The following is a 23,489-nucleotide window of genomic DNA, read 5'->3' as shown; positions in this document are numbered from 1 at the left end:
AGGTGTTCTGATGTTGGGTGCATGCATAAATATTTATAATTGCCATATCTTCTTGATTAATTGATCCCTTAACATTATATAATAACTTTCTATGTTTCTTGCTACTGTTTTTGGCTTAAAGTCTACTTTGTCTGATTTCAGTATAGCTACTTCTGCTCTCTTTTAGTTTCCACTTGCATGGAATATATTTTGCCATCTCCTTACTTTGAATCTATGTATGTCATTGAAGCTGAAGTGAGTCTTTTGTAGGCAGCATATAGTTGAGTCTTATTTTTTATCCATTCAGCCACTCTATGCCTTTTATTTATTTATTATTTTTAAAGATTTATTTATTTGAGAGAAAGAATGCATGTGAGCAAAGGGAGGGGGAAAAGGAGAGGGAGAGAATCTCAAGCAGACTCCCCACTGAGTGCAGAGTCTGACAGGGTATTCGATCTCACGACCCTGAGATCATAACCTGAATGGAAATCAAGAGTCAGACACTTAACCGACTAAACCACCCAAGTGCCCCACTCTATGTCTTTAAATTGGCCTATCCATTAACACTAAGAATAATTATTGATAAATAAGGACTTACTAATGTCATCTTATTGTTTTCTGGCTGTTTTACAGTTCCATTTTTCTTTTATTCCTTTTTTGATGTCTTCCTTTATATATTGATGATTTTCTTCTCTTTATCTTTTTTGTTTCTATTGTAGATTTTTTCTTCGTGGTTCTTATGAGATTTACACTATAAAACACAAAACATAAGGTAAAAACATCATAAAACAAATAAAATATATATTATTCTGATAACAGTTCAATCTTGATCATATACAAAACCAATATTCTTTTATTCCCCCTTTTATGTTTTTGATGTCAAAATTTATATTTTTTATTGTGTATCCATTAAAAATTGGTGGAACTATAACTATTTTTAATATTTTCTGTCCTTTAACCTTTATTCTAGAGTTATCTAGTTAGCACATTATTAGGGTATCTTGAATCTGACTACATACTTATCTTTGCCAATGTATATTTTCTTATGTTTATATGTTACTAATTAGCATTCATTTGTTTCAGCTTGAAGAAAACCTTTCAGCATTTCTTATATGGCAGATTTAGTGTTGATAAATTTCCTCAGCTTTTGTTTATTAAGGGAAAATCTTCATCACACCTTCAATTCACAAGGACGACTTTGCTGGTTAAAGTATTCTTAGTTGGCAGTTTCTTACTTTTAGTATCTTCAGTATGTCATCCCATTCTCTCCTGGCCGGAGGTATCTGCTGAGAAACCCACTGATAGCCTTATGGGGATTTTCTTATCTGAGGGAGATTTTTTTCTCTTGCCTTTAAAATTCTTTCTTTTTGGTTTTGGACAGTTTTGTTATTAATTGTCTTGGAGAAGAACATTTTGGATTGAAATTTTGAGGTGACCTATTTGTTTTATGAACTTGGATGTCCAAATCTTTCCCCAAGTTTGGGAATTTCTCAGCCATTATTTCTTTAAATAAGCTTTCCATTCCTTTCTCCCCGTCTTCTTCTTCCAGGAATCCAATGTGTACATTATGTATTTTCATGTTGTTCCATAACTTCCACAGGCTTTCTTGATTCTTCCTTCTTTTTTTCTTTTTGCACTTCTGATTAAATAATTTCAACTGATCTTTCTTCTAGATCACTCTTTCTCTTTTCAGCTTGTTCAGATTTGCTCTTGAAGCTCTCTATACTGAATTATTTACTCTAGTAATTATATACTTCAGCTATGACATTTCTAGTTTTTTTTCTTTTTTGTTTCCCTTCTCTTTGTTGAGCTTCTCATTTTGTTCTTATGTTTATTCCTGGTATCATTAAACTGTTTATCTGTATTCTCTTGTAGCTCTCTGAGTATCTGTAGAGCAGCTACTTTGAATTCTTTGTTGAGCAATTACTCGATCACCACTTCTTTTGGGACAATTATTGGAGGTTTACTATATTCCTTTGATGGAGACATTTCTTGATTCTTCAGGATCCCTGTAGCCTTGCATAGGTGTCTATACATTTGAAGATGTGGTCACCTCTTCCAGACTTTATGGAATAATTTTAAAAAGGGAAGCCTTTCACATGTAAATGGAGCACACTTGATCATGCTGTGATCCTGGGTCTAGTGACACAAAGTACTAAGTGCAACAGCACACAGTGGCACAGGGTCCAGGGAGATATAATGTCTTTTTGGCTCAGACCACTGGGGTCTACCTTATTAACACTTGTATGGTCCTTGTGAGCACCCTATGGGGTCTATAGTTGCTGCAAGTGTTGTTTGGGTCCTAAGCGGCACTTCTAGGACCAATAGTTAGGGGCAAGTTTAAGCAGTGTTGGTGGCTAGACCAAGTGATGTGCACACATTTAACTGTAGGGCCCAGCCTCAAGTGCCTATGTAATGGCAGAGATCAGTTGGAGACACACATGTGATCAGGCCAAGGGTAGGTAGCAAGGGCCAGTGACAACTATGGGCTCATGGGAAGTTGTAGTGGCTCTGGGTGTGTTTGTTCTCATGGCTTCACATTCTGCCTCCAGGTGTGCATACTTCAGTGGAGGCAGTGATGGACCTTTGGCTAAGAGGCATACAGGTGCACAGCTGGAGGGGCTATCTTCAGGAGCACTGAACTAATTCAGGTGCACTGAAGTATTTGTATTTAGAATATACAAACATTTATATTAAGGATACATAAAGAATCCCTGAAACAATAAAATGCAAACAACCCTACAAAAAACAGACAAAATATTTGAATTGAAACTTCATCAAAGAGGGTATATAGATGACAAACAAGCACATGTAAAAAGGCCCAGTGTCATTTTAAATGGGAAAATGCAAATTAAATTCAAAATTAGATACCATTACATCTCTACAAAAATTGGTTACATTTAAAAAGCTAACTATGGTGTGAAGATAGTGTCCCATATACTGCTGTTGTAATGTAAAATTGCACAGCTTCAGAGTTGCTTAAGAAGGTAAGTATTCACCTACAATATAATCTAGTCATTTCACCTTTTACCCAAGAAATAGAATGCTTATGCAAATACAAAGCTTTGTACATAAATGTTTATAACAACTTTATTTATAGTAGATAAAATCTGGAAATAACCCCAATATAAATCAACAGGTGATTGATAAACAAAGTATTGTATATCCAAACAATAGATTACTATTGAATGATAAAAAGGAATGAGCTATATAGTTACATGTACCAATGTGGATGAATTTCAACATTACCCTATGTGAAAAAGAAAGGCAAGATTAAAAAGAATACTGTCTAATTTTATATTAAATTGTAGTACATGCAAATTAATTTATAGTGAGGGAATGCAGATCAGTGGCTGCCTATGTGGGGGAGTGGTAGCATGATAAGATTATAAAGGAGCAAGAGGAAACTTTAGTGGATAATGGATATATTCATTATTTTGATTGAGGTGATGATTTCATGGGTGTATACACATAACAAAACCTATCAAATCATAAATTTCAAATATGTGTATTATTATATGTCAGAAATACCTCCAAGATGTTAAAGCAACAAAATTTAAATGATAAGTGAGGCTATTCATGCTATTTTTTGGTCAAATCTCAGGCACTAGTTAAACCCATTTTAGTTACTTACTAAATAAAAAATTGTAAGACTTTTACACTAAATGGACAAAAGCCACAGATGTCAAACAAAACAATCTTTAAAATGTTTGCCTAAGTGGGGTATATATTTATCAATATATATTTATCAAATCTTATCCATATGTACAGCTAAAATGTTTGCATTTTATTGTATATAAAGAATATAATTAAAAAAAGAAATACCATATATATGATATATCCAAGACTCCTATCCACTGCTAATGGAAATAAAATTGTTACAACCATTTAGAAAAATCATTGGAAAATTTACTAATGCTTAAAATAGGTATATGCTATGAATAAGCATTACTACTCCAAGGGCATGTATCTATTGAGAAGTATGTGTACATATGTTGACTAAAAGACATTTAGTAGAATATTCATAACAACACTATTCATTATACTCATAATTCCAAATTACTTGAATACCCATAAGGAATAGAATGCATTAATGGCTGTTATTTCTATGCAAAGATATAGCATACAGTGGTGTGAATGAACATTTTACAACTATAAACAACGATGTGCGTAAATTTCCAAATTGGCTAATAAAGAGAAAAAAAAGCAGTAAAAAAGTATATCCAATATAATTCTATTTACATAAGGTTTAAAATCTGTAAAAAAAATTGACTCATGCTCTTAGAGACCAAAGTAGTAATTATCTTTGGGAAGGATAACAACTGGAAGAAATCAGGTTGGGAGTTCTGACATACTGGCAATATTATGCTTCCTGGATTTGGTGTTGCTTACATGAATGTGTTTAATTTAGAAAATTCTTAGAGCTGTATAATTATGGCATACATCCATTTCTGTTTACATGATACTTCAGCAAAAATTCACTAAATAAACATAATAGAAGAAATCAAGATATTTGTAAACTTTGAAAAGAAATGATTAAAAATATCCTAAGGATTCTCTTGGATTCTGGCAGGATCTGTTTTGAGATCTGAAGACTTTTTGCTAATTCATTGTTATATATTCATATATTGTGTACTTTTCTGAATCATGTAATGCTTTAATTTTTAAGTATAAGAAATAACAGAAGATGTTTGTCTTTCTCTGACCGTCTTATTTCATTTAGCATTGTAGTCTCTAGTTCCATCCATATCATTGCAAATGGCAAGATTTCATTCTTTTTATGGCTGAATAATATTCCATTGCAAATATACCACATCTTTTTTTTTCTTTTTCATAGATACAAGGATAGGTATAGATATGAATTTTATTTAGATGCATAAAATATGAGACATTTAAAGATGATTTCCTTCAAGAAGAGGTACTATGACTTGACAAGGGTGGGGGAAGGGGGTTTTCCCAAAATATTCCTTTCTAAATTTTTAACTTAAATCCTATTAATGTGTTACTTTTTTTTTAAATTTTTTTTTTAAGATTTTATTTATTTGCGAGACAGAGAATGAGAGACAGAGAGCATGAGAGGGAGGAGGGTCAGAGGGAGAAGCAAACTCCCTGCTGAGCAGGGAGCCCGATGTGGGACTCGATCCCGGAACTCCAGGATCATGACCTGAGCTGAAGGCAGTCGCTTAACCAACTGAGCCACCCAGGCTCCCTAATGTGTTACTTTTAAAAAACATTGATGTCATAAATATACTGAATATAGTAAGCAGTACTCAAAACATTTATACAGTTACTATAATTAAACAAATATGCATAAAAGACAAATAGGAAATAAGAAAAAAGTGCCATTGTTGTTAGGGGTTATTAGCTTAAATGTCCTTTTATTTTCCCCTGTAAGAGTTGGCAATATATTAAAATTTCAATTATTTATATAAATATTATATATAAAAAGATTAAAGTGAAAGAAATATAAGTTTATTTAAATATTTAGTGAAGCAAATATCCACTGATTTCTATGTTTTATTTCTAGATATAATTTTTATTAAAGAAGACTACAATGCACAGCAGAACAACTGGCTTATTCTGAGTTTCTACATTGTTCTGCCCTTTATCATAATATTCACTATTATGATCATGAAACGAAATGAAATGAGAAAATCATGCAACAGAGAGAATGCAGAATATGAAGGGTAAATATGACTATGCAAATAATTTATGATCTTAAATTATACTGCTTATTGACTAGTGAATTAAATTCATAGTTTTATAACACTTAGTGATATTCATTCCTATGTATTTGCACTATTTTTTACCTAGTGTAAATGGCATTTTTATAATTTTGTTTTCCAATAGATTGTTGCTAGCATATTGCAGTAAGTCAAAATTGTGGCTGTTCTAGAATTGTTTTCCTCACGAATATTTATAGTGTTTAGATGTTGTGTTAAAACTTTCACTAATTCCTTGACCCTCAAAGTGTTTCTCTCTAGTAATTTCAAATACTTTGAAAAAAGTCTCTTCAGAATTCTTTGAAATTAGATACTGTTTCTTATAAATTTCTACATGCTATTTTTTCAATTTTTATTTAAATTCAATTTAATTAACATATAGTGTATTATTAGTTTCAGAGGTAGAGTTTAGTGATTCATCATTTACATAAAACACCCAGTGCTCATTCCATCAAGTGCCCTCCTTAATGCCCTTCACCTGGTTACCCAATCCCCCACCCACCTCCCCTTCAGCAACCCTCAGTTTGTTTCTTATAGTTAAGAATCTCTTATGGTTTGTCTCCCTCTCTGTTTTTGTCTTATTTTATTTTTCCTTTCCTTCCCCAAAATTCATCTATTTTGTTTCTTAAATTCCACATATGAGTGAAATCATATGGTATTTTTCTTTCTCTGACTGGCTTATTTCTTTTAGCATAATACTCTCTAGTCCCATCCATGTCATTGCAAATGGCAAGATTTCATTATTTTTGATGGCTGAGTAATATTCCTGTGTGTGTGTGTGTGTGTGTGTGTGTGTACCTCATCTTGTTCAACATCACTCGGCATTAGGGAAATACAAATCAAAACTACATGCTGTTCTTACATTTGTTATTCTTTTCTTCTGGTGACCAGTTAACTCATTGAAAACAAGAAACCCTCATATAAGTCCTTAAATATAACATCACAAATGATGATTTTAACTTCAAAGTAATGTTTTTGTTGAAGGCTATATTACTGGTCTATTTTATGAAGAAATTTTTATCTGTACACACCTTACATGTATATTGTTCAGGTGTGATGGATCATATTCACTGAAAGAGAAAGTGACTTAATTGGCCTATCATGATTCTCTGCAGAGAAAAAAAGAAAGAATTCAAAGGCCTCACAGGTAATGATATTGAGGGGAGTAATGTGCATGCTCAATGCATCTCCACAATCCAAATATTTCTACTGCCCCAGACTCAATAAATATCCCTTTATAAACAGTTTTAGTAGGCCTGGGATATACATCTTTAGATCTTTCATCTTGTGTATTCTATAAGTGATATACACTTGGAACCATTGAAAACATTATTTTTAACCAGCCGGAAATAAAAGTATTTCAACTTGTCTATTCATTTCTGTCATGTATTACCTTCTTAATTTTATAAAGGACTTTGAAGTTCAACTAACTTTGGAATATCTAGCATAGAACCATCTGTCCTGGAATCATCAGGTATTCCTTTAGGAGGGCAACCTATGCTTGATCCTTAGAGAGTCCTATTTCCAGAGTTGCCTTAGTCAATTTCTTGATATCTTATGCTACAGGTAAGAAAATATTGACTCTGGAATACAATCACCTCAACCTTGAGTAAATAGTGAATATAACAGAGTTGACTTAATCTGGTTTTCCTTTTTTGTTTATTTTCTTCATTAGTTTTCCAAAGTAATTTTTATCCATTTTTTGTTATGTTTTGGATGTCTTCTGCAAGAATGCCCTTTCAGTCCTTGCTCTCCATGACACACTCAGTCTTTTATTTGAGTGAACTTATGCAAAATTAATAGATAAAATATTGGATCTTCTTACAAAATATGGTAATCTGGATCACTTGTCATTCTGTTCTTCATAAAAATAGTCATTGAAATGAATAAAATAACAAACTAATAAAATGTTATATTAAGTTAAACCTTAATAAAAACTAGAAGCCAGCATAGTGGTTATCAAAAAATGAGGAAAATTCCAACAAGGCTGGCAAAGTTAAGGAAGAATACTAGGAATAGCCTTAGTATTTCTGGAGACTTCAAACAATGTGTAAACTGTGCTGGGAGGCCAATTCAAACCCAAATCTAAGACCAAGATTTCACAACAAGAAGGGGTTCAATTTTACTGTATGTGAGATAGGAAATGATAATTGTGTCCAATATTGTGTTTCTTATATATATATTTTAATTACCAGTGAGGCTGCAAATCTTTATTTTTTTCTGGGCCATACTGTTTTTCTTTACACAGAAATTACTTTTCATATCATTTGACCTCTTCTCCCTGTTTGTTTATATTTTATCTTTTACAGAAGTTGTATACACACACATACACATATAGTTTACTAATGCTTTTTTTTAAAAAGATTTTATTTATTTGAGAGAGAGCAAGAGAGAGAGCATGAGTGGGGTGAGGGGCAGAAAGAGAAGCAGACTCTCTGCCTAGCAGGGAGTCTGACACAGGACTCCATCCCTAGACTCTGGGGTCATGACCTGAGCTGAAGGCAGGTGCCTAACCAACTGAGCCATCCAGGCACCCCTACTAATGCTTTTTTTATTTATACATGAATATTCTTTCTGGATTCTTATTGAATTTATAAAGTAATTAGAGAATTGATAGCTTTGAGTATTGTGTATGTCTATCTTGGAACATGTAAAACAGGAATAAGTTCAAAAAAATATGAAATGATTTTTTCATCACATAAAGGGATAATTGTTGGCTTGCATTGATACATTAAATATGTGTGTGAACTATCAAAAACATACAAGAAACACACAACACTGTATGTGCAATTTTAAAAAAACATCAAAGTGAACACTTGTATCTCCTCCAACAAATTAAGATGTAAGATATCATCAGTAACACTATCCAGTTCTGGGGTCTCTTTATAGGAAGAGTTTTAATTATTATTTTGAGGTCTTTATTTGTTGTAATCTATTCATATTTTATGTTCTTTCTTGAGTCAGCTTTGGAAATTTGTGTCTTCTAGGAATATTATTTCATCAAAATATAATATTTTGTTACATAAAATTGTTCATAGTATATTCTCTTGCACTTTCTGTAGGACAGTAGCGAACTCTTGCATTTCATTTCTGATTTTGTGTCTAATCTCTTTTTTTTTCTTAAATTTAGTTAAAGCTTTCTTAATTTTTATGCTCACCAATACCTCTGCACTGTTTTTGGTGGAGTTATCAAAACTCTTAGTTGTAAAATTGACCAGCATTTTTGAGCATTTCGCTTGTTTTGTCAGCAATATTTCACTCTGTTGACCATTCTCTGCTTTCCTGAAATTCTTTTCTTCATTGCAAGGCAGGTCTATTAGAAACAGGTTCCCTCAGTTGTTATTTTTCAGTTTGTTGGGCTTTTTACTTGTAGTTAGTTGGAGTGATTAAGTGACAGCTTCATTACATACCAGACTAAAAACTGAAAGTTTGTATAAACTGTTTTTTATAGTCACCTACAAATTTGTCTTTAACTCATGCTCTTTGCCCCTTTATATGGATTAGAATTACTACCTTGTGTAATTTGCTTCGGGCTGAAAAATTGCTTTTGTTATTTCTAGTAAGGAATGTCTACTGGTAATAAATTCTCCCAAGAAGAGAAAATCTCTCTCCTAGATTTTTTTTTAAATATGGGAATATCTTTATTTGACTATCATCATGGAAACATAGTCTTGCTGGATATAAGATTCTTAGTTGACAGATTTCTTTCATTCACTATTTTCATATACCATCAAATTGTCTTCCTGCTCTCATTGTTTCTGATGAGAAGATGATAGTCTTAATGAAATTTCCTTGTAGGTGATAAATTGTTTATTCTTACTACTTTTAAGATTATTTTTATGTCTGTCTTTCAAATTTTTGACTATCATGTGTCTAGGTATGAATCTCTGTGTTTATCCTACTTGGAATTCATTGAACTTCTTTGATGTTGAATGTCTTTCATCATATTTGGGAAATTATCAGCCATTAATCTTCAGATATGTACTTTTTTCTCCCATGTCTCTCTATTCTTTTTAGAATCCATTAGCTATATGCCAGGGCACTTCATGGTGTCTACATTTATGTGAAGCTCTTCTCATTTTTTTAAAATTTTTCCTCTTTTTCTTCTAAATATTTATCAGTATGGATCTGTGTTCAAGTTAGCTAAATCATCTACAAATCTCAAATCTACTGCTGAGCCTTTCTTTTGACTTTTTCATTTTAGTTATTGTACTTTCAACTCCATAATTTCCATTTGTTTATTTTTTTATAATTTCAATATTTTTTGTTATCCTTTTTTAAATTGAGGTATGATTGAGGTATAATATAGAGTATTATATTAGTTTTAGATGTACAACATAATTATTTTATATATATATATACATTACAAAATGAACACCATAATAAGTTTAGTTAATATGCATCATACAGACACACAAAATAATTTTTTTCTTGTGATGAGAATTTTTAAGATCTAGTTTCTTTGGAACTTTAAAATATGCCACACAGTATTATTAACTATGGTCATTATATTGTACATTACATCCCCATGATGTATTTATTTATAACTGGAAGTTTGAACCTTTTGACCACTTTCTCTTTTGTTGCCCAGTCCCCAACCTCAACCTCTGGCAATGGCAAAAATTTTTTTGTTTCTATGAGTTGGTTACTTTTTGTTGTTGTCATCATTTATTTTACTTAGATTCCACATTTTTCTTCAGATAAATACCCAGAAGTGAGATCATTGGATCATATGGTAGTTCAACTTTTTAATTTTTTGAGAAATGGCCATACTGTTTTCCATAAAGGCAGCACCAATTTACATTCCCATTAACAGTGTAAATGCTTCCCTTTTTTCTGCATCCTTGCCAACACTGGTTATTTGTTGTCCTTTTGATAATATCAATTCTAAAGTTTCATTGTAGTTTTGATTTGCATATCCCAGATGATTAATGATGTTGAGCATCTTTTCATATATCTGTTGGCCATCTATATGTCTTATTTGGAAAAAAAAAATTCTATTCAGATTTTGTGTATGTTTTTCAATTAAATTGTTTCTTGTTTTTTACTCTTGAGTCATATTAGTTCTTTTTATATTTGGAATATTAACCCCTTATCAGATATATGAATTGCATCCCATTTAGTAGGTTGCCTTTTCAAGTTGTTGAAAGTATTCTTTGCTGTTTAGAAGTTATTTAGTTGGATGTAGTGCCAGTTATTTATTTTTATTTTTATTGCCTTTCCTTTTGGTGTCAGATTCAAAAAATCATCACCAAAATCAATGTCAAGAAAGTTAACTGCCTCTGTTTTCTTCTAGAGTTTTACAGTTTCTGGTTTACATTAAAGTCTTTAATCCATTTTGAGTTAATTTTAGTGTATTGTGTAAGATGGTGGTCCAGTTTCATTCTTTTGCATGTGGCTGACCAATTTTCCCAACACCATTTATCGAAGAGACTTTCTTTTCCCCATTGAATATTCTTACCTCCTTTGTCATAAATTAATTGACCATATATGCATGGGCTTATTTCTGGGGCTTCTATTATTTTTCATTGATCAATGTGTTTGTTTTTATGCCAGTACTATAGTGTTTTAATTACTATACCTTTGTAATATATTTTGAAATCAGGGACCATAAGGCTTTCAGTTTTCTTCTTCTTTCTCCTGATTGTTTTGGCTATTTGGGGTCTTCTGTTGTTCTATACATATTGCAGAATACTTTGATGTATTTCTATGAAAAATGCCATTGAAATTTTGATAGGGATTACATTGAATCTGTGGATCATTTTTGGGTTATATAAAAATGTTAATAATATTAAATTTTCCAATCCATGATCATCAATTATCTTTCCATTTCTTGTCTGCAATTTCTTTCATCAATGTTTTATAGTTTCAGTGTGCAAGTCTTTTACTTCCACAGCTGAATTTATTTTCTATATATTTTATTATTTTTGATGTAATTTAAATGGCATTGCTTTTCTTTCTGATAAGTCATTATTAATGTAAAAAATGCAGAAGAGTTTTGTACATTGATTTTTCATCTTGCAACTTACTTAATTTATTTATTAGTTCTAACAGTTTTTTGGTGGAGTCTTTAGGGTTTACTAAATATAATATGTCGTCTGCAAATAGTGACAGTGTTGCTTCATCCTCTCCAATTAGATACATTTTGTATCTTTTTCTTTTTTTTTTAAAGATTTTATTTATTTATTTGATAGGGACACAGCGAGAGAAGGAACACAAGAAGTAGGAGTGGGAGAGGGAGAAGCAGGCCTCCTGTGGAGCAGGGAGCCTGGGGTGGGGCTCGATCCCAGGACCCTGGGATCATGACCTGAGCCGAAGGCAGATGCTTAAAGACAGAGCCACCCAGGCACCCCCAAATTTTATATCTTTTTCTTGACTAATTGCTCTGACTAGGACTTTAATACTATGTTGAATAACAGTGATTTCTGATCTTAGAGGGTAGCATTCAGCTTTTTCACTGTTCAGCATGGTGTTAGCTGTGGGCTTATCATATTTGGTCTTTATTATGTTGAGGTATATTCCCTCTATACCTGTTTTGTTGAGAGTTTTTGTCATAAATTGATGTTGACTTTTGTCATCTATTTCTGCTCTAATAAGATGATGATATAATTTTTATCAATCATTTTGTTAATGGGATGTATCATATTGGTTGGTTTGCAATTGTTGAACCATCTTTGCATCCCTGAAATAAATACCACTTGATCATGGTATATGATCCTTTTAATGTATTGTTGAATTCAGTATGCTAATGTTTTCTTGAGAAATTTTTGCAGCTATGTTCATCAGGGATATTGACCTATAATTTTCTTCTGTTGTGGCATCCTTGTCTAGTTTGGGTATCAGGGAAATGCTGGCCTCATAAAATGAGTTTGGAAGTGTTTCTTCCTCTTTTATTGTTTGGATGAGTTTGATAAGGACTGGTTTTAAATCTTTGAATGTTTGGGAAAAATCACCAGTTAAGCCAACTGGTCCTAGACTTTTGTTTGTTGAGAAGTTTTTAGTTACTCATTCAATTTTCTTACTAGCAATTGGTCTAGTCAGATTTTCTATTTCTTAAAGATCAGTCTTGGAAGCTTGTATGTTTCTAAGAATTTATCCATTTCTTCTAGGTTGTCATATTTTTGTCATATAATTATTCATGGTAGTCTCTATGATTCTTTGCATTTCTTTTTTAAGATGTAATTTATTTGAGAGAGACAGAGGAAGAGAGAGAGACAGAGGAAGAGAGAGAGAGAGAAAGGGAAGAGGCAGAGGGAGAGGGAGAGAGAGAATCTCAAACAGACTCCCTGCTGAGTGTGAAGCCTGATGAGGGGCTTGGTCCCACAACCCTGAGTTCATGACCTGAGCTGAAATCAAGAGTCAGCCACTTAACCAACTGAGCCACCCAGGAGCCCTAAATTTTTGCATTTCTGTGACATCAGTTGTACCATCTATTTCATTTCTGATTTTTTTTTTTTACTCCTCTCTCTTTTTTCCTCAGTGAGTGTAGCAAAACTTTGTTAGTTGTGTTTATCTTTTCAGAGAACCAGCTTTAGTTTTATTGATCTTTTTTCTTATCTTTTTAGTCTCCAGGTCATTTATTTCTATTATTTATCTTCGTTATTCAATTGTTTTTAATAACTTTTGATTTGTTTGTTCTTTTTATAGTTCCTTGAGTTGTAAAGCTATGCTGTTTATTTGAGATTTTTCTTGTTTCTTGATATAGGCATTTATTGCTATGAAATTCCCTCTTAGAAGTGATTTTGTTGCATCCCATAAAATTGGTAGGTCGTATTTCCTTTTGTCTGTTTGTTTGTTTGTTTGTTTCAGGTATTATTTTAATTCTCTTTTGATTTTTTCTTTGACCCATTGGTTGTTCAGCAGTATATTTATTTAGTCTCTACATATTTGTGAACTTTCCAGTTTTCTTCTTGTAATGGTTTTCTAGTTTTATGCCATTATGATCAGAAAAGATGCTTGGTATTATTTCATTCTTTAAATGTAAAAAGACCCTTTTGTAGCTTAATATATCATCTATCCTAGAGAGGTAGATCTAGATCTATCTTACCCAGATATCTATAGCTTAATTTATGATGTAACCAATATCTATCCTAAAGTTCCACGAACACTTGAGAAAAATATGTATTCCATTTCTCTTGGATGGAATGTTTTGTATGTATCTGTTGAGTCCACTTGTCTAATGTATCATTTAAGGCAAAGGTTTCCTTAATGGTTTTTCTGTCTGGGTGATCTCTCCATTGATTTAAGTGGTGTATTGAAGTCCCCTACTACTACTGTATTGCTATATCTCCCTGTAGGTATGTTAATATTTGCTTTATATATTTAGGTGCATTACAAATGTTATGGCTTCCTTGGATTGACCCCTTTATCATTATATAATGTCCTTCTTTGTCTCTAATACAGTCTTTGTTTTAAGGTCTCTTTTGTACACCCCAGCTTTCTTTTGTTCTATTGTTATTCTATACTGGATGAGACATTATTACAGTACTTTCTTTTCCTTTTTTTTTAATGGTTTCCTTTAGTTCATGGAACATATTTATGACAACTGCTTTGAAGTTTTTTTCTTCTAAATCTGACAACTACTATCTCTCAGGCAATTTGTTTCCTGCTTTTTTCCCTGGGTGTAGGTCACACTTTCTTGTTTCTTTGCAGTCCATAACATTTTTACTGGAAACTGGAAATTTTAGATAATACATTAATACAGTAACAATTTTGGATACTTATGCCCACCCACTACACACCTACACAAGGCTTCTTGTCCTTGTTTGATTTTTGTTTGTTTAGTGACTTAACTGGAATATTTCATCAAAATAAGTTTTTTCCTATAATGTGATGCTTCCATGCTGCTCCTCAGATGTCATAAATTGCCCTATTATCTAATCCAATTAGATCCAATTGCCTTTGCAAGAGTAGCCTTTGAGGCTTATTTCTCTCTGATCCCAAAAGGACTTTTCTTAGATGTCTCTTTTTCTGGTTCTTTCTGTTAAAATTTTAGATGGTCTTTAATTTAGCTTTTTCTCATCAACTGCCAGCCTTATTTACCCAACATAATCTTCAGTGTATGACAGTGTCCTTAGGTTTGAACTGCTTCTGTTCCTAATAAATCACTTACCTTGAGAGAGCTACAGATCAACAATTTCTCTCTTGGACACTTATCTCTGAAAAATGAAAATCATGCTTTCACAGAAACTTGAACACAAATGTTCATAATACCCTAATACATAATAGCCCAATCTGTAAATTAAGGTCATTCAATGCATAAATTATTACACAACCTATGGTAAATCCATACTACCACATACTACACAGTAATAAAAGAAAACAAATATTGATAGAAACAATTTTGAGGACACAAAGGGAATTATGCTAAGTGAAACAAAGCCACTTTCAAAAGCATATATACACTATGATTCCAATTATATAAAATTCTTATCATATTAAAAATTACAGGTTTGGAGAATAGAGTAGTAGTTGCCAAGAGTTAGGAATAATGGGGAGAGTGAGTGAGTATGTCTATAAAAGGGTAGCAACAAAAACTTTTGTTGATGGTACAGTTCTGTATCTTGATGTGATTATAGTTATATGAAACTACACTTGTGATCAAGTTGCATAGAACTACACACACACACATACATATGAATGCATGTGTAAATGGTACAATCTGAGCAATCTCTGTGGGTGTATCAATGTCAATTACCTTGCTTTCATATTATAGTTAGGCAAGATGTTAATATGGGGGGACTGTGTAAAAGGTACATGAAACCTTTCTGTACATATCTTTGCAATATGCTATGAATATGAAACAACTTAAAAATAAAAGGTTAAAAAATTGGATCAAAGGGCGCCTGGGTGGCTCAGTTGATTAAGCGACTGCCTTCGGCTCAGGTCATGATCCTGGAGTCCCAGGATCGAGTCCCGCATCGGGCTCCCTGCTCAGCAGGGAGTCTGCTTCTCCCTCTGACCCTCCACTCTCTCATGCTCTCTCTCATTCTCTCTGTCTCAAATAAATAAATAAAATCTTTAAAAAAAAATTGGATCAGGGGCATGAATTTAATAAGTTAAATTTTGCAACTTTCTGAAGAAAACAAAAAACTCTGTGGATCTAGGACTAGACCAGAGTTCTTTCACATGAGAACAAATCATGAGTGGTACCTGGGTTTCTCAGTTGTTTAAGCATCTGCCTTTGGCTCAGGTCATGATCCCAGGGTCCTGGGATCAAGTCTGCATTGGGCTCCCTGCTCAGCGGGAAGTCTGCTTCTCCTTTTCCCTTCCCCCTCCCCCTGCTCATGCTCTCTCTCTCTCTCAAATGAATAAATAAAATCTAAAAATCAGGAAACAAACTGAGGGTTGCTGGAGTGGTGGGGGGTGGGAAGGATGGGGTGGCTGGGTGATAGACATTGGGGAGGGTATGTGCTATGGTGAGTGCTGTGAATTGTGCAAGACTGTTGAATCACAGATCTGTACCTCTGACACAAATAATACATTATATGTTAAAAAAAGAAGAAGAAGAAGGAGAAGATTGCAGGAGGGGAAGAATGAAGGGGGGAAAATTGGAGGGGGAGACGAACCATGGGAGATGATGGACTCTGAGAAACAAACTGAGGGTTCTAGAGGGGAGGGGGTGGGAGGATGGGTTAGCCTGGTGATGGGTATTAAAGAGGGCACGTTCCACGTGGAGCACTGGGTATTATACGCAAATAATGAATCATGGAACACTACATCAAAAACTAATGATGTAATGTATGGTGATTAACATAACATAATAAAAAAAAAGAAAAAGGAAAAAATCTAAAAAAAAAAAAAAAGAACAAATCATGATCCATAAGGAAAATTCGTATGTGGTCAAAATTAAAGATACCTGATTTGAAAAATACCTTGTTAAGAAGGTAAAAAGACAAGCTTCAGTCTGGTAGAATGTATTTGCAAACCATATATCCAACAAAGATTTTCTATCTATAATATATTTTAAAAGTTCAAAATCAACAGTTGAAAAAAAAATTTGGTTAGCAAAGGGCAAAGACATGAACCAAGACTTGACTGAAGAGTATATACAGATGGCAAGCAAGCACATTAAGTTACTCTTAACATAATTAGTCATTGGAGTAATGCAAATTAAAACCACAATGAGATATCACACTTTTCCCAACAGATTGACTAAGATAAAAAATAGTAATAATAGTAAGTACTGATGAAGATGTAGAAAATTAGATCACTCATACTTTGCTGGAGGAAATACAAAACAGTATAGCTACTATGACATACAATTTGTCAACCTTATTATACAACTCAACAATTTCACTCGGGTATTTATCCTAGAGAGAACTTTTACATTTATGCAAAAAACTATAAATGAACATCTATAACAATGTTATTTGTAATCTCTAAAAACTAAAAATTATCCAAATAACCTTTTGATGGATGACTAATTTAACAAACTATGGAACATTCATACCATGGGTACTACTCAGGAATAGTAAGAAATTATTAATACATGACACAATTTTGGTGGATCTCAAGGGAATTACAGGAGAGAAAAAACAAAGCTCAAGAGCTACTATATGAAGCCACTTATATAAAGTATTTGCATTGCAATTATAGAAATAAAGACCAATTAGTAATTGTCAGGGATTAGGAACTGGGAGTAAGGCAGATAGGTGTACTATGTAGGGGTTATATGTTTGTGTGTGTGTGTGTGTGTGTGTGTGTGTGTGGTTGTGGAACAATTCTGTATGTTGATTTTGGTGTCAGACACACTAATCTATACATGTTATAAGATAGAATACATTTATACACATATAAACATGTCAGTGCATGTAAACAATAATGAAATCTAAATTAACTCTGGATTATACCAATGCTGATTTCCTGGTTTTGACAATGTAATATAATCATGCAAGATTTTACCATGAGCAAAAACTAAGTAAAGGGTATACACATGAAATCTCCCAGTAAAAATTTTTTAAACTTCCTATAGATTTATAATTGTTTCAAAAAATTACGTAAAATTAACTTTTCGCCCAAAAAAGCCTATTAAATGATTCCCAAGAATCTACAAAAGAGGATAAAGAAAATGACAATAATAATATATAGCAAGGTGTTAAATTGAAACCCAACCATATCAAGTCAATAAATTTAAGTAGTCTAAATACTTCAATTTAAAAAAAGCAGAAAATGTAAGATTGGATAAAAATCAAGAGAAATATAGCCTGTCAACAAGAAATCCACTTTCAATCTAAAGAAAGAAATGGGTTAAAAGTAAAAGATGTACCATGCTAACACCAACCTAAAGAAAGCTAAAGTGACTATATTTCTATCAGCCAAAGCAGTCTGAAGAAGAAATATTATTTTATACCAAGAGCATAATTTGGTCATTTAATCATAATAAAAGTATCAAGTCTTTAAGAGCACATATAATTCATTCATTTCTGACAGCATTTGCTCTATGTACTTGAAGCTCTGTTATTAGCTGCATAAGAGAAAAAGCCACAAATATCATTAGAAGTTTCAACATCCCTCTCTAAATATAAGTGGACTGAAAAACAGTAAGAATAAAAAAGAAATGAAAAACACTAATTAGCAGCATAATCTTTCAGAAGACCTCAGTACAACCACAGAAATCACATTTGTCTCAAATACACCTGAAACATTTCACAAATTAGACCAAATGTGTGCTACGAAAAAGCAACAATAAATTCAAACAGATTCAGATCACACAAAATATGTACTCTGAACAATTAGAATTATACTTGTTGTCAATAACAGTAAAAAAAAGTCTTAAAACAGTTTGGAAAGCACACATATTTTTAAGTAATCCACTGATCAAAGAAAAAATCACCAGGGAAATTAGAACATATTTGAACACAAACTGAAAATAAAAACATATGATGAAATTTTTCACCTATATATAAAACAGTACTTTGGGGAAAATTTATACTATCAATATTTTATATCAGAAATGTAAGAAAGTTTAAATCAGTTACATAAGCTTTCACATAAAGTAGAAAAAGAAGAGCAAATTCATCCCCATGTAAAAAGGAAATGAAATTATGAAGTTTAGAAAATAGCAATAATAAAATAGAAAATGGGAAAAAAATTAATGAAACCAGTGAAACAAAAAAAATGTTTTTTGGGAAAACATTAAAAAAAAGTACTATCTGTGTAACCACATGGGTAAGAATGAGAGCGAGTAGACAACAATTACAAATATCTAGAATGAGAGAAGATCCCTCATTACTGATCCTATAGAGAATGAAAAAATACCAAGGAAATATTATAAAAGTGTTAATACTAATAAATCTGACAACCTAAATGAAATGGACAAATTCCTAAAAGACTAAAACTATCAAAGCTTATTCAAAAAGAAATGGGGAGGAGCTAAGATGTTGGAGTACTAATAGGACCCTAGGTAGATAAATATCAACTCATTCTGAATACCTGAGAAGTCGAACTGAGGATGGACAGAACAAACTATACAACTAGGAGAGAAGCCAAAACATGGAAGGAAGGAGGTGTGGAGATGTGATTTGGGGGAGAAACAGATAGCAGATGCTGACAAGGGGAGGGGGCCCTGGTCATGAAGAGAGACAAGAGAGAGAAGCACACAGGGGATCACACAAGAAAAACACTTCCCGGCAGAGCAAGATGGTGGAGGAGTAGGAGAACTGGATTTCATCTGGTCTCAGGAATTCCGCTGAATAGGGATCAAACCATTCTGAACACCTACAAACTCAACAGGAGATCGAAGAAAAGAATAAAAACAACTCTCTGAATAGAAAAGCGACCACTTTCTGGAAGGTAGGACATGCAGAGAAGTGAATCTGAGGCGATATTCAGGAGGATAGATGGCGGGGGAGGTGGCCTCCATTGGCTGCTTCTGGCAAGTGATAGAGCCATGGAGCACAAAATTGGAACTTTTAGAAGTCTGCTCCCCTGAGGGATGTCGCTCCAGTGGCTAAGTGAGGGGTGGAACCCTCGTGGGACAGTGTGGGCTCAGGACCCTTGAGGTCACAGAAAGACTGGGGGTGCCTGAGTACGGCAGAGATCCCAGGTATCAGAGCAGGGAAGCTGTCTGCAGAGATGGAGCTGAGGCACAGGCTCTCAGCTTGGGGTTGACATAAACCATGATACACGGCACAGTAAGATGGTAGAACTAGAGTTCTTGGTGGGATGTCAGAACTAGAGTTCAGAATGATGATGTTAAAGATACTAGATGGGCTTGAAAAAGCATGGAAGTAATTAGAGAAACCCTCTCTGGAGAAATAAAAGAACTAAAATCTAACCAAGTTGAAATCAAAAGGCTATTAATGAGGTGCAATCAAAAATGGGGCACTAACAGCTAGGATAAATGAGGCAGAAGGGAGAATCAGTGATATAGAAGACCAAATGATGGAAAATAAAGAAGTTGAGAAAAAGAGAGATAAACAACTACTGGATCACGAGGGCAGAATTCGAGAGATAAGCGATACCATAAGATGAAACAAGTTTAGAATAATTGGGATCCCAGAAGAAGAAGAAAGAGAGAGAGGGGCAGAAGGTATATTGGAGCAAATTATACCAGAGAACTTCCCTAATTTGGGGAAGGAAACAGGCATCAAAACCCAGGAAGCACAGAGAAACCCTCTCAAAATCAATAAAAAAGGGTCAACACCCCGACATCTAATAGTAAAACTCACGAGTCTCAGAGACAAAGAGAAAATCCTGAAAGCAGCTCAGGAGAAGAGATATGTAACCTACAATGGTAGAAACATTAGATTGGCAACAGACCTATCCACAGAGACCTGGCAGGCCAGAAAGGACTGGCATGATATCTTCAGAGCACTACATGAGAAAAATACACAGCCAAGAATACTATATCCAGCTAGGCTGTCATTGAAAATTGAAGGAGAGACAAAAAGCTTCCAGGACAAACAAAAACTAAAGGAATTTGCAAACACGAAGCCAGCCCTACAAGAAATATTGAAAGGGGTCCTCTAAGCAAAGAGAGACCCTAAAAGCAACATAGACCAGAAAGGAACACAGACAATATACAGTAACAGTCACCTTACAGGCAATACAATGGCACTAAATTCCTATCTTTCAATAGTTACCCTGAATGTAAATGGGCTAAATGCCCCAATCAAAAGACACAGGCTATCAGATTGGATTAAAAAACAAGACCCATCAATATGCTGTCTGCAAGAGACTCATTTTATTTTTTTTTATTTTATTTTTTTTTAAAGATTTTATTTATTTATTTGAGACAGAGAGAATGAGAGAGACAGAGAGCACATGAGAGAGGGGAGGGTCAGAGGGAGAAGCAGGCTCCCTGCCGAGCAGGGAGCCCGATGCGGGAATCGATCCAGGGACTCCAGGATCATGACCTGAGCCAAAGGCAGTCGCTTAACCAACTGAGCCACCCAGGCGCCCAAGAGACTCATTTTAGACCGAAAGACACCCCCAGATTGAAAGTGAGAGGGTGGAAAATCATTTCCCATGCTAATGGACACCAAAAGAAAGCTGGGGTGGCAATCCTTATATCAGACAAATTAGATTTTAAACCAAAGACTGTAATAAGAGATGAGGAAGGACACTATATCCTACTTAAAGGGTCTATCCAACAAGAAGATCTAACAGTTGTAAATATCTATGCCCCTAACATGGGAGCAGCCAATTATATAAGGCAATTAATAACAAAAGCATAGAAACACATCAACAACAATACAATAATAGTGGGAGACTTTAGCACCCCCCTCACTGAAATGGACAGATCCTCTAAGCAAAAGATCAACAAGGAAATAAAGACTTTAAATGACACACTGGACCAAATGGATTTCACAGATATATTCAGAACATTCCATCCCAAAGCAACAGAATACACATTCTTCTCTAGTGCCCATGAAACATTCTCCAGAATAGATCACATTCTAGGTCATAAATCAAGTCCCAACCAGTACCAAAAGATTGAGATCATTCCCTGCCTATTTTCAGACCACAATGCTTTGAAACTAGAACTCAATCACAAAAGGAAAGTCAGAAAGAACTCAAATACATGGAGAGTAAAAAGCATCCTACTAAAGAATGAATGGGTCAACAAGGAAATTAAAGAAGAATTTTAAAAATTCATGGAAACCAATGAAAATGAAAACACAACAATTCAAAATCTCTGGGATGCAGCAAAGGCAGTCCTAAGAGGAAAATATATAGCAATACAAGCCTTTCTCAAGAAACAAGAAAGGTCTCAAGTATACAACCTAACCCTACACCTAAAGGAGCTGGAGAAAGAATAGCAAATAAAGCCTAAACCCAGCAGGAGAAGAGAAATAATAAAGATCAGAGCAGAAATCAATGAAATAAAAACCAAAAGAACAGTAGAACAGATCAATGAAACTAGGAACTGGTTCCTTGAAAGAATTAACAAGATTGATAAACCCCTGGCAAGACTTATCAAAAAGAAAAGAGAAATGACCCAAATCAACAAAATCATGAATGAAAGAGGAGAGATCACAACCAACACCAAAGAAATACAAACAATTATAAGAACATATTATGAACAAATCTATGCCAGCAAATTAGATACCTGGAAGAAATAGATGCATTCCTAGAGATGTATCAACTACCAAAACTGAACCAGGAAGAAATAGAAAACCTGAACAGTCCTATAACCACTAAGGAAATGGAAGCAGTCATCAAAAATCTCCCAAAAAACAAAAGCCCAGGGCCAGATGGCTTCCCAGGGGAATTCTACCAAACATTTCAAGAAGAATTAATACCTATTCTTCTGAAACTGTTCCAAAAAATAGAAATGGAAGGAAAACTTCCAAACTCATTTTATGAGGCCAGCATTACCTTGATCCCCAAACCAGACAAAGACCCCATCAAAAAGGAGAATTACAGACCAATATCCTTGATGAACATGGATGCAAAAATTCTCACCAAAATACTATCCAATTGGATCCAACTGTACATTAAAAGGATTATTCACCACGACCAAGTGGGATTTAACCCTGGGCAGCAAGGTTGGTTCAACATCTGCAAATCAATCACCACGTGATACAATACAAAACAAAAGAAAGAACAAGAATCATATGATCCTCTCAATAGATGCAGAAAAAGCATTTGACAAAGTACAGCATCCTATCTTGATCAAAACTCTTCAGAGTATAGGCATAGAGGGTACATACCTCAATATCATAAAACCCATCTATGAAAAACCTACAGCAAATATTCTCAATGGGGAAAAACTGAGAGCTTTCCCCCTAAGGTCAGGAACATGGCAGGGATGTCCACTATCACCACTGCTATTCAACATAGTATTGGAAGTCCTGGCCACAGCAATCAGACAACAAAAAGAAATAAAAGGCATCCGAATCGGCAATGAAGAAGTCAAACTCTCACTCTTTGCAGATGATATGATACTTTATGTGGAAAACCCAAAAGACTCCACTCCCAAACTGCTAGAACTCATACAGGAATTCAGTGAAGTGGCAGGATAGAAAATCAATGCACAGAAATCAGTGGCATTCCTATACACCAACAACAAGACAGAAGAAAGAGAAATTAAGGAGTCGATCCCATTTACAATTGCACCCAAAACCAGAAGATACCTAGGAATAAATCTAACCAAAGAGACAAAGGATCTGGACTCAGAAAACTATAAAATACTCATGAAAGAAATTGAGGAAGACACAAAGAAATGGAAAAACGTTCCATGCTCATGGATTGGAAGAACAAATATTGTGAAGATGTCCATGCTACCTAGAGCAATCTACACATTCAATGCAATCCCCATCAAAATACCATCCACTTTTT

The 23,489-nt window shown here is 34.0% G+C and overlaps 1 protein-coding gene across 1 annotated transcript in view; it reads left to right on the top strand.

Annotated features, from left to right (window-relative positions):
* The window catches only part of LOC110573137 (disintegrin and metalloproteinase domain-containing protein 18-like), a 214,409-nt gene that overhangs the window by 156,596 nt on the left and 34,324 nt on the right, over window positions 1-23,489 (top strand). Inside the window, exon 19 of the mRNA XM_021681558.1 lies at window positions 5,507-5,666. Coding sequence (XP_021537233.1) covers window positions 5,507-5,666 — 160 coding nt within the window. The remainder of the gene's footprint in view (window positions 1-5,506; window positions 5,667-23,489) is intronic.

This window comes from Neomonachus schauinslandi, chromosome 2 (genome assembly GCF_002201575.2).
Source record: "Neomonachus schauinslandi chromosome 2, ASM220157v2, whole genome shotgun sequence".
NCBI classification, from domain to species: domain Eukaryota; kingdom Metazoa; phylum Chordata; class Mammalia; order Carnivora; family Phocidae; genus Neomonachus; species Neomonachus schauinslandi.
This window is presented reverse-complemented; position numbering and strand designations above follow the sequence as displayed.